Source organism: Culicoides brevitarsis, chromosome 1, assembly GCF_036172545.1.
Source record: "Culicoides brevitarsis isolate CSIRO-B50_1 chromosome 1, AGI_CSIRO_Cbre_v1, whole genome shotgun sequence".
NCBI classification, from domain to species: domain Eukaryota; kingdom Metazoa; phylum Arthropoda; class Insecta; order Diptera; family Ceratopogonidae; genus Culicoides; species Culicoides brevitarsis.
The window spans coordinates 16,582,583-16,594,592 of record NC_087085.1 but is presented as its reverse complement, the minus strand read 5'-3'; the positions used below and the strand labels follow the sequence as shown (position 1 = coordinate 16,594,592).

The 12,010-nt window shown below is 31.6% G+C and overlaps 4 protein-coding genes across 5 annotated transcripts; 3 read left to right on the top strand and 1 right to left on the bottom strand.

Moving 5' to 3' along the window:
- Positions 1–1,259: 1,259 nt before the first annotated feature.
- LOC134827557 (exosome complex component RRP41) lies at positions 1,260–2,026 on the top strand. Its single transcript, XM_063840265.1, has one exon. The coding sequence runs from the start codon at positions 1,260–1,262 to the stop codon at positions 1,998–2,000; it is 741 nt and encodes a 246-aa protein (XP_063696335.1). The 3' UTR covers positions 2,001–2,026.
- On the bottom strand, positions 2,007–3,238 carry LOC134827556 (peptide chain release factor 1-like, mitochondrial). Its single transcript, XM_063840264.1, has one exon. The coding sequence runs from the start codon at positions 3,207–3,209 to the stop codon at positions 2,007–2,009; it is 1,203 nt and encodes a 400-aa protein (XP_063696334.1). The 5' UTR covers positions 3,210–3,238.
- Positions 3,239–4,016: 778 nt separating this feature from the next.
- Positions 4,017–6,768, top strand: LOC134827555 (uncharacterized). The gene is made up of 2 exons (XM_063840263.1): positions 4,017–6,294; positions 6,351–6,768. Exons 1-2 carry the CDS (start codon positions 4,053–4,055, stop codon positions 6,656–6,658), a joined length of 2,550 nt encoding a protein of 849 aa, XP_063696333.1. The 5' UTR covers positions 4,017–4,052; the 3' UTR covers positions 6,659–6,768.
- A 448-nt stretch (positions 6,769–7,216) lies between these two features.
- On the top strand, positions 7,217–10,025 carry LOC134826960 (pyrimidine-specific ribonucleoside hydrolase RihA-like). Of its 2 annotated transcripts, XM_063839474.1 has the most exons (3): positions 7,229–7,348; positions 8,126–8,292; positions 8,353–10,025. In XM_063839474.1, the coding sequence occupies exons 2-3, from the start codon at positions 8,167–8,169 to the stop codon at positions 9,103–9,105; spliced, it is 879 nt and encodes a 292-aa protein (XP_063695544.1). In that variant the 5' UTR covers positions 7,229–7,348; positions 8,126–8,166; the 3' UTR covers positions 9,106–10,025. The 2 variants fall into 2 exon arrangements, with proteins under 2 accessions (XP_063695543.1, XP_063695544.1); XM_063839473.1 differs by having other exon boundaries at positions 7,217–8,292; positions 8,353–10,024.
- The last annotated feature ends 1,985 nt before the right edge of the window (positions 10,026–12,010 follow it).

Sequence of the window (12,010 nt, the reverse complement as noted above, 5' to 3'; positions counted from 1 at the left end):
ACAGCGTTTTAACGGAAAAAACTGACAATTTGCATTGCTACAAGGATATTTGCTCGCAACTGAAGGACCAACAAATTCCTCCCGCCATTCCAGATTGTTACGTTCGGACACAATACGAAGCCCGGAATTGTCTTTTGAACCAAGATTGGACCAACTTTTCTCGTCTCCTGTTCCTGCTGATTCAAAATGAGAAGAAAATCGCGCAATATACGACAACTACGTTCAAGTATTTCCTTCTGAGTTTGTTACATGACCCAGAAGTCAAGGATAAAGATTTCCTCGAGGCATTTTTGTCGTCTGTTTTTGATTGCAACACGCCAGCTGAGATGCGGAATTTCATGCGAGAGGTGTCGACGTTGAAGAAAATGGAGTTCAATACGAACAAGAGGACCAAAGTTTATAATGACAAGCCCTACACGGTGAAATTACCGAATATTGATATGGATACGATTAATTTGGAACACGCGAAAAACGCACGGAAACTGTTTATGGGACAGAAACGGAAGGTTTCTCATTTGCATAAGGCGACTGCTCGAAAGACTCATACTAAGAAATAAATTAAAAGTTAAGATTTTTTGAAATATTTCTTTCAATTTTCTTGATTTTTAAGATTTTGACTCTAAAAACAATTTTTTTGTGATATTCTGTTATTTTTTTTCTACCAAAATTTTAAAGTTTGTGAATTTGAGGAATTTTTCGAGGTACAGTCACCTCAAAACTCATCGCTTATAAGAAATTTGTTAAATTTGAGCAAAATTTTGACAAAATGAGACTATTTTAAATACTTTTAAGTATTAAAAACCATAAAAACCTCAATTTTTGAATTTTTTTTACGATTTTTAAGGCTTTTGGATTTAAAATATTGAAAATTGTCTCATTTTGTCAGAAATTTTGATTTTTTAAACGATTTGATTTTTAAATACTATTTTAATATCTCAAAAATTCCTTCAAATCTTCAAACTATGAAGTTTCGATATCTTAATTTTGGATTGGTTTCGATGAAAAAGTCAAAATTTTTGTACATTTATTTTCGTAATTTTTTATTTATTTATTTTATTTTATTTTTTTTTTTTTGAAGAAAAATGACTAAATTTCACAAAAAATTAGTTTTTAGATTTTTGTTTTTTAATTTTGAATCAATTTTTTCGAATTCTTATAGTTGGAGCGTCCTTAATAAAAATTTTCAGACATCGGGTTACCTCATTTGTCACACGCCGCATTGTTTACCTCTCAAAAAATCATAAAATTTCCCTTAAATAATGTCAAAAGAACTCCTTTCCGATCAAGGCCTCCGCTTGGATGGCCGTCGCGCCAACGAATTACGTCGCGTTCGATGTCGCTTGGGTGTTTTCAGTCAACCCGATGGCTCGGCATATCTGGAAATGGGCAACACAAAGGTTCTCGCTGCCGTTTACGGACCTCATCAAGCCAAGAAAGCAAATCACGACGAAGTTGTCGTCAATTGTCAGTACAGCATGGCGACATTTTCCACGGGCGAACGCAAAACTCGCCCTCGCGGGGACCGCAAATCGCAAGAAATGACAATTCACCTGCAGGAAACGTTGAGTGCGGCAATTATGACGGACTTGTATCCACGATCCCAGATCGATGTCTTTATCGAGGTGCTTCAAAGTGACGGCGGAAATTATTGTGCGTCGATAAATGCTGCGACACTGGCTTTAATTGATGCTGGCATTTGCTTGAAGGAGTATGTTTGTGCGTGTACGGCATCACTCGCGAACGACGATGTGGCACTGATGGATGTTTCGAATGTCGAAGAGGTGAGCGGAGGACCTGTGTTGACAGTGGCTACGTTACCAAAATCGGGAAAAATTGCATTTATGGAGATGTCACAGCGATTTCACTTGGATTGCTTGCCAAAAGTGTTGGAATGTGCCACGAAAGGAGCAAAAGAGTTGTACGAAATTTTGGATAAAGCTGTGCGCGATCATTTAGTGGAAGTAGGATCGACAGGCGATTGGGGAATTGTTATCAAATAAAGGAATTTATTTCATATTTCTAATAATTTCCATCAAATGTTTCCGTCTCAAGCTGGAATTAACGCGAGAAATTATCGTTTCCAGCTCGTGTCCGCCATTCAAGAAGCCCTTCAAGTTGTGAACGGTCCCTCCTTCAATTCTATGGTCCGTAATTCGATCCTGATTGAAGTTATAAGTGCGAATTTTCTCATTTCTATTACTTGTGCCGACTTGACTCTTTCTCGACGAATTCACTTCGCTCGATTGTTTCTCAATGTGTGCCTGAATAAGTCGCGCTTTCAGTCTCCGAATCGCTAATTCCTTATTTTTGTGTTGCGATCGTTCCGTTTGGTTTTCCACAGCAATGCCCGTTGGCAAATGAACTACTCGCACGGCACTATCGGTTGTATTTACACTTTGTCCGCCGGCTCCGCTTGATCTTTTCGTCTCAATTTTCAAATCTTTCTCTTGGATGTCGATATTGAGGTCATCCGGGCGCGGAATTATCGCCACAGATACGGTACTCGTGTGAATTCTGCCACTTTTTTCCGTTGCAGGAACTCGTTGGACCCGATGAACGCCTCCTTCGAGTCTCAAACAGCGAAAAGCATCGTCGCCCGTTACTAACAAACACGCATGACGACATCCGCCGACATCTGACTCGTCAAATGAGAGAATTTCGCATTGCCATCCCTTGTAAAGGCAAAATTTGGTGTACATGTCGAACATTTCGTTGGCAAAGAGCATCGCTTCTTGTCCTCCGACGCCAGCAGCGATTTCCAACATAAACGATTCGTAATCTTCGCTGTCGTCCATTTCGAATAATTGTTGAATGATGTCTTCTTCCATTTTTGTCAGCATTTCTGAATAAACTTCACGTTCTTCCTTCACGAGAGCCATCATCTCTTCGTCCTTCTCGTCTTTCATGTCGTTCAAGCTGCTGATGTTTTTGAGCAAAACGTTTCGTTGTTCTACCAATTCGACGACGTCAGACAGCATTCTCATCCGTTTTCGTTGGTCCCTTGTGAGATTTTCGCCGACTTTCAAGGCGTAAAATTCCACCCGGATACTCTCCAAATATTTTTGGACATTTGGATTTGTGATGGAAAGAGTGTCAGCGGGTTTTGGTAGTGCTGAACTGTGTCTCACTAAATTTATTTGACTAAAAATTGGTTTAGGGCATAAGCGAGGTTTTACTAAACCCGCAAAAAAGGAAATTCGCCGCAACATTTTTTCGTTTGTTTTTGTTGATTATGTGATTTTTTGACATTTCACATGATATAGGACGATACAAAGTTCAAAAGTGTTTTCAATTTCATTGATTTTTTGTAATTTTAACTTTTGGAAAGTAAAAATTTTCTTAGAATCGTTAAAAATATAATTGATTTTGTTCCTGAATTTTCTAAGGTGAATATTTTTTATGAGAAAATTGAAATATATTTTCTCAAAATTTAAAAAATAAGAAATTATAAAAATTTGTATAATTTTTAATTAAAATTTGGAATTTTTTCATAAATTTTTGTTCATAAAAGTTCTAAACTTTGAACATTTTTTATCATTTTTGTTACATTTAGTTTTTTAATGAAGAAATTAATGATTTTAATTGTAAAATTAATTATTACCATTTTTATATTTTCTCAATATGAAATTGAAAACTTAAGAAAATATTGAATTTTATATTATTTATTAGTTTTTAATAAATTTTGATATTTGTCTTTTGTCAAAGTGAGTTTTCTTTTTAAAGTTTCTTTAAAATTAAAAAAAAATTCTTTAAAATTTAAAAAAATTAGAATAGATAATTTTTTTCTTTGCCAAGTTAAATATTTTTCTTTGAAAAAATTCTGAGAAAATTTTTTAAAAATTTAAAATTAAAATTTTTTAAATTTTTTTCAACATTCGAACACTCGATTTAAAATATCAATCCAGAAAATTAATTTAAAAAAAAATCAGGATGAATTTTGAAACATTTTTTGAAGTTGCACTTGCCTCAAGTTTTAACTGTTTGTCAATAAAGAAGCGCGTATCTTTAAAATGTATCAAAATCTCACTAAAATAATCAGAAACTAACGCAAAATGATGGATACATCACTGGAATCAGGAGAATTGGGACCCGACAGTCCAACGAACACTTCCGTGAGCTCATTGGAAGAAGGCGAAATCCGTGATTCGGTTTATGAAAAAGTAACGAGATTCGAAACGGTCAAGGAACGACTGCTGAAAAAGTTGAATTTTTCCATTTTGTCCTCGGAAAATGTGGATATTTTGAATATTTCAAAAGTAAGCAGCAATGCAAAGGTGCTTGATTATTTGGATAAGCAAGAAGATGTCATGGATTTTGATGAGGAGGCTGATGAAAGCAACGCATCGTTGAGCCAAACAGTTGTTCATGTAACACCGAAAGTTGCTCGAAAACCACTTGGAAATGTTGATTCCGGCAAAAAGTCGCAAGGAGCTCGATTGGAATTTAGTCAACCGATGCCTTTTGTCCAAAAATGCCAGATTAGTGAAAGAGTAACAAAAAGTTTGACACCGGAAAAGGCAAAGAGCAATAAAAATTCATCAAAATTAGTTAATGAAGAGCTTGTTGCTGACATTCCATCGGAAAAAATCGTCTCAAATCAAGGCAAATTAGACCGTACTTTGTCGCAAATTGCTCCAGAATTCACATCTACTCCAGAAATAAGCCGAAAAATTATCAAAAAACGAAAAATAGAAACCGAAAGCGTTGAATCAGGATTCATTGAAAGTAAATCTATTGCAACTCAGTCAGAATTATTGAGTGAACCGCCAATTTCAGTCCAAACTTCACAATCTAAGACAAGTTCTGATGAAAAAATACCAGAAAATCAAACAAATGAAGTAAACCAAGAGCTTATCGAGACAGTTGCCGACATTCCATCAAGTAATCCGGAAACCATTGTTTCAAATTCCATTCCAAGTCAAGTGAATTCCGATGCTACTTTGTCACAAACTGCTCCGGAAATCAATTTTTATCTCGAACTCGGTCATGAAATCACAAAGAAACGAAAAATTGAACAGGAATATGTTGAATCGGGATTTGTTGGAAGCAAATCTCAGTCGGAAATGTTCAGTGAACCTGTGATTTTGATACAAATCCCGCATTCTGACGACATAACAAACGATGAAACCTTCAAAGAGCTCGTAGAACAATCATCAAGTAATCCGGAATCCATTGAATCAACTTCAAGCTCGAAACTTACTTTGTCACAGATTGTTGCAGAATTATTTTCCACTCCAGAAATTGGTCAGGAAATAGAAATAGAGACAGAAAATGTTGATCAAGAGATCGTTGGAAGCAATTCCCAAACTTCAAGTTCGGAAATTTTGCTAAATTTCATCGAAAAATCACAAATTGAGACAAATTCTGAAGAAATATTGTCCGAAAATCCCTCAAATGAAATAAATCAAGAACTTATCGAGACAATTGCTGATATTCCATCGAGTAATTTGGTTCCTAGCCAAGTTAACTCTGATCCTACTTTATCGCAAATTGATCCAGAATTCACTTCTACGCCAGAAAATATGTTACCTCCAAACAAAAAGCAGAAAATACAGACAGAAAGTGTTGAATCTGGATTTGTTGGAAGCAAATCTTTGGGAGCTCAGTCAGAATTTCATAGTCAACCTGTGATTTTGATACAAATTTCAGCTTCTGACGAAACATCAAACGACGAAACAATCAAAAATATCGTCAATCAAGAGCTAATCGAGACAATCGCTGATATTCCATCGAGTAATTCAGAAAAAATTGAGACAACTCAAGAAGTTTTTATTTCTCCACAATTATTTTCCTCATCTGCTTCGACCGAAAACGAATCAACCAGCAATTCAGCTTTTCAACAACCCGAAAAATCTCCCGTACTACAAAAATCCGCTCCAAAACTGCAATCTAAGCTTCAAAATTTGATGAAACAAATTGAAACTGACAATCAGAGCATCCAAACAGTTCAAGACACCATCACACAAAATACTGAAAATTTTTCGCTTGGATTTTATACGCAATCAGAACCACCTGTGCCGCAACCCAAACAAGCCGTTATTCATCGTCGTCGTTACCGTCCTCGTCATTTCGTGAAAGTTACAATTCCCATCATGGCGCAAGATATTCCAAAAGTCGAAACCGTTGATAAATTTTTGTTCTGCCTTCGTGACCAATTTTTCGACAAAGTCTTACTTTACGGAAAATGTTTCCTCGTGAAACAAGTTAATGATGAGAAAAAAGCTGTTTATCTCTTGGATGACGGAACTGGCAAAGTTATTGTTCATTATCATCATCAATCGAAGAAAATTCTCGGTAATTTAACATTTTTAAGTTTTCATAACAATTTTTTGTAAAAATTTTATTTTTAGAGGAACAAGAGACACTAAAACGGGTCAAAGCGCAAATCAAATCTCTGCCGGCAAGGACAGTTTCAGATTATAGATTGCCCTTACAAGGTTTAGAAGGATGGATGGAGAAGACATTTAAAAAAAATGAAGATGTGTTTGAGAAAAATACGAAAGTCATGGTTTCTGGACACTTTTTTCACAGCAAATTCAGCGGGAAATTGGAAGTTAGTGCCGAGACAATTTTTGTAGATAACGGAAAAAGCAGGAGATTTGAAACGCTGTTTAAAAAGTCATTGAATGATTTTTACGAAAAGCTCATGAAAAAATAACTTTTATTTAAAGAATTATATAGAAATAATTAAAATTTTTGTAAATTTGTAAATTTCATTCAAAAAAATAATTAAATTTTAAATCTCAAAAATTGTAATTAAAAAATATATTTTTATTCATGCAATAGAATTACTTTATTTTATTTTAAAATTCTTATCCTTTAATATTTTTGAAAAGTCGAAAATCTAAAGGAATAAAAATAAAAAGATTAAAATTTAATCAACATTTTTTTTTTAATTTTTGGCTTTTCTCAAAAATTTTCAAGAAAAGTTTCCTTAGAAAAATTCCTTAATTCCTGAAAAATCCTTAAGAAAAATATCTTAAAATTTTAAATTTAATAATTCTCAGAAATCTTTTTAAAAAAAATTTTCAAAAGAAAAAATTTTTTTATGGAATTTTTTGGAATTTTTATGGATTTCTTTTCCTAAAAATATTTTTCACAAAATTACTGCACAAATACATACCTACTTATTTTTAATATTTTTGTTAAAAAATTATGCAACGGATAGTTTTTAAATTATTAATTAATTGATAATCAGCTGATTCAAAATTGCCAAATTGTTAATTCGACCTTTTTCTGCTGGGATTTCGACGAGTGCGGGTCGCATTCGATTTTTTCTCTCTTTTTATTGTAAATTTCGTCTAAAAGTCAATTTATTTATGTCGAAAATTAATTCCTCTACATTGAGGTAAATTTTGTACTTATTGTTTAATGAAAATTTGTATTAATTTTTTATTGAGTTAATAATTTTATATTATAAATTTCCGGATAAATTTTGTGGAAACGAAAAATAAAAGAATTTTTCGAACAATTTTTATTAAAATTTTTTATGTAAAAATACTTATTTTTTTAATTTTTAACAATTTTTTATAAAAAGAAAACTTAATAAAAAATATTGAAGAACGAACAAAAAATTTTTAATTTTGTCATTTTATTTAAAAACTTTATTTTTTTTTAATGGTAATTTAGAACGTCTGTTAAATAAATTTAATTATATTTTGTAAATAAATTCTTATTAAAAAAATATATGCAAAACTGCATCTTAAGACTTATTATGAGAAAGAAAGAATACGGAAACAACAAAATTTGCCAAAAACCTGTTGTGCAATACTCAAAACAGAATGTCTGATGAAAACAAGTTTATGTGCCATATGTCTCAAGTCGCAAACAAGTCATTTTAATTAACAAGATTTCGTGAAGCATGATAACGAGAACATTTCTAACAATTAGTCATACACGAAATCCATCTTATCTCCACACAATTTGTACCTGCTACGCCACTGCACAATACAATTTGTTTACTACAAGATAAGAGTACGCTCACACAAAGAAATTATTATCAAAACTTAACCCGCTTCAACAATAAAAACCAAAAGTTTACTCATTCGTTATTTGTGAGTTGAACATTGAACATCTGGTACGCTTCGCAACAAAATGACACCAAAACAGAAATCCGTAATTTTAGACGTCGATGCTGGCACGGACGATGCTTGGGCGATTTTATTGATGCTGAACAACGAATTGAAGCAAAATTTTAAAGTCAAGGCCATCACCTGCGTTTTTGGCAACTCATCAGTGCAGAATATTGGGAAAAACGTCTTGCGAGTGTTGGAGACTGTGAATCGTCTTGATGTAAGAAAATCTAAAAAAAAAAATAATTTTTTCATGAAATTGAATTTTTTAAATTTTTAGATACCTGTTTATTTGGGATGTGATGAGCCTTTAGTAGTACATGAACCGGTAAATGTCTCTTTTCACGGCGTTGATGGATTTTGTGACGTTAAATTTTCTTCGGAGCCGGATATGAGTCTCATACGAAAGTCACATGCGATTGAAGCGATGCACGAAATTATAACAAAAGATGATGATGTGACACTTTTTTGCTTGGGACCTCTTACAAACTTGGCACTTTTGTACAAAATGCACCCAGAAACTCGTGAAAAAATCAAAGATATTTATGTCATGGGTGGCAATCGACATGGCGTCGGCAACATCACAAGAGCAGCTGAATTTAACTTTTACTGCGATCCCGAAGCAGCATTTATCGTCTTTCAATCTTCCAAATGCCGAATTAAACTCCTTCCCCTGGAAACTATTAATAATTGCAAGCAAACGTCCCTCGAGTATCGTCTAAATGTCCTCGGAAAAACTGACAATAAAATTACGCAACTTCTGAATCCGATTGAGAAAAAAGGCTATGAAGCAATTGGCATGGCAGAATGGTCCCCGTATGATGCTTATTGCGCCGCGAGTTTTATTGACGCATCAATTATGCGAAAAACGGAGGATTTTCACATGACAATCGAGCTAAGTGGCAAATTTACGCGCGGACAAGTTGTCATCGACCACATTGACGAAGTAAATTTCAAGAATGTCACGGTAATCGAGGAAATTGACGTGGAAAAGTTTAATTCACTAATTTTGACGACTGTCGAGGAAGCATGAGACAATCGTGCCATATGATAAAAATGATACTGTATTGTGTAGAATTTATATTGAATCAGCTGTTCTGATGCCGGTAACGACGTAATAAAATTCTCTCAATGTCAATCATATGATTTCATTCAACAAGTTGCTGCTACTCCATTTTCTCTCTCGTTTTGTGTTGGCGCTCTCCGTAACGCATTCCTTATCACAAAAGTCTACAAAAATTTGCCTCCCTATTTCCTTTCTATTCACTGATTTTCCTACGTTGCTTATCTGAACAAGTCTTACGCGTGCATGACTGTCGCGTATGGAGGATAAAATGCAACAACAGAGTATTTACAGCAGAATATTTGGTGATAAGCATCAGTTTAACAACATCCTTCGGCATGGCAAGATGTGAAAATTTTCCGCGGAAAATCTAAAATAATAAAAAAAAAGTGTTGAAACATTCACTTAAAAAAATAATTTTACAAGTAATAAAAATAAAAAACTTTTTTATTGGATTTATTTTTAAGAAATTAATTGGAACATAAAAAATATTTAAAAAAAGGAAAAGTTTCCTTCACCATCCATAAAAATTAATGCATAAAAAATTAATATATTATGTCTAGTCTAGTCAAGTTATTTCATTAAGATAATAACAGTGAAACGAGTGAGCATATAATAATCCCGTAAAGCACAATTTTCTCATGCAAAATATTTAAAACGGGATTATCCGCGCTTTTGTTGCTGGATATTGAGGAACGAACAACAAACATTATTATTATTATCTGATACAGACGAAATTTTTTTTTGTCTCAAGTGATTACAGAAAAAAATTTAAATATTTTAAAATTACAAAAAAAAAAATCAAAGGGTGGTGCATTGACGACGAAAAAAAATGTCAAAAATAGATTAAAGTAAAAAATATACAAAGAAGATATTTATTGTATAAAATAATAAAAAAAAAAGCTTGAATAAAAACCCATTGAAAAATGAATATAAAATAATAACTTCTTGTACTTTTTTGTGCAAATAAAGCAAAAAATCTTTCATGCGTAAAGTTACAAAAGTAAGTGGGATATATATTTATTAATACTTATAACGCATAGAAATTTATGTAAAAAGGATCTCAACAACATCTCATAAAGACTCTTTTGTTGAAAAACGTGAACTTTTTTTTTTGATTTATTATGTGATGATGTGAAAAATTTTCTGCTTTTTTGTGTAAAAGAGTGTGAATTTTGTTTTTCCAGACGAAAGACTAATTAAATGTTATTTTTTTGAATAAAAGCTGTTGAAAACATGTGAGGCTTGTTTGTTACAAAAATAATAAAATGTTAATGAGTGATTATTATTTTGTGGAAAATTTATATAGAATTGATGTTATTTTCTGAATTGAGCTGAAAATAAATATTTTATATAAATAAATTTCATTTGCACGTCAAACCTCACGTGTGTGTTTGCTAATTGGTCATATTGTGTGACAAAGTAAATTTTTTCATAAAAGGCAGGTGCAATGTTTTTTTTTCATTTATTTTATATATTTTTTTTTTTTGATTGGCCTTATTCATGTTTCAAAGACTAATATTTTTAAAAAATATATTTTTTTAAATTTCTACATAAAAAAATTTATAAAACGATGAATTTACTTTAAAAATTTTAGAGAAAAATAAAATATATCAAAAATAACTTTATTTTTGAAAGATATGAATAAAATATATTTAAAAAAAATTTAACATTAAAAAATAATATAAAATAAAAAAATATTTATTAATAAAAATTTAATTAATTATTTTTTTTTAAAATTAAATTTAATAAATGTTAATTTTAATTATAATTATAAAATTTATTTTAAAATTAAATTAAATAATTTTATAAATTAAAATTTTTTAATACATTAAATTTGAATTTTAATCAAATTAAATAATAAATAATTTCATTAATTAAGAATTTCTAAAAATAAAAATTAATTTTTTTAATAATTTAATTTTTAAAATAAATAAAAATTTTATTTTTCCGTTTAAAAATAATTTTAATATGATATTTATTTCTAAATAATTGTAGCCTTATCACACATAAATTATTAAATTCATGTGGTTATGTTTGTAATAAAATACATTTTATTTTCCGAATAACTGTTGACAAAACCATATAATTAAAGTTACTCATAAATTCATTTTCAATAAACATTTATAAGGATATTTAAAGTTAAAATTAAAACGTTGTGGCCACAAATAAAACAAACCACACGCGCGAATGTTAATAACAATAAATTTGAAAAAATGTACAACCAATTAAAAGGAAAAAAAAGTACGACACGAGCCTAGTCAGACAATTGATTTTTTATCCGGCTTCGGTGCAAATTCACCCCTTTTTCAATATCTCAATTTTCGTGAAATTCTTTTTTTAGTACAACACAATGGGCAACCTTTTTGCGTTCTTTTGTACTAATTCAGGAGAAAAATTAACAAAAAAAAAAGAATATCATTGTAACAATTCATGAAATAATTAACTAAGTGGAAGGAATTAGATATTGTACCTGACGTTTCCATTTTAGGCGCTTCGCAAATGAGTTTAATTAAATTAATGTTCACCCTTTAATTTTCGCTGCGTGTCTCAGATGTGAACAAACCACATCCTTCCACCTTTCTACATTACGTGCGCAAACAATACACGTATTTTAACGTCTTTATTATGATATTAATAAAGAATCTTGTTTGTTTTTCTGTAGCTTTTGTACTTGACGGAATTTTAATTATCCTTCAAGTCTAAAGTGTTTGTCTGAAATTTCCTCTTGTAAGTGACGCAATTCATAAAATAATCATTTTATTTGAGTTTTATCGCAAATTCACTCAGCATCGTGTTCCATGAATATGAGGCGTTATGTGAGACTTTGGATTAATTGTTGCTTTTGTGCGATGACATATTGTTTGATGAAATC

Coding starts and splice junctions, on each gene's coding strand:
- LOC134827557 (XM_063840265.1), top strand. CDS start 1,260: ATGTCAAAAGAACTCCTTTCCGATCAAGGCCTCCGCTTGGATGGCCGT.
- LOC134827556 (XM_063840264.1), bottom strand. CDS start 3,209: ATGTTGCGGCGAATTTCCTTTTTTGCGGGTTTAGTAAAACCTCGCTTA.
- LOC134827555 (XM_063840263.1), top strand. CDS start 4,053: ATGATGGATACATCACTGGAATCAGGAGAATTGGGACCCGACAGTCCA. Junction 6,295..6,350: donor TCAATCGAAGAAAATTCTCG/GTAATTTAACAT, acceptor TTTTATTTTTAG/AGGAACAAGAGACACTAAAA.
- LOC134826960 (XM_063839473.1), top strand. CDS start 8,095: ATGACACCAAAACAGAAATCCGTAATTTTAGACGTCGATGCTGGCACG. Junction 8,293..8,352: donor AGACTGTGAATCGTCTTGAT/GTAAGAAAATCT, acceptor TTAAATTTTTAG/ATACCTGTTTATTTGGGATG.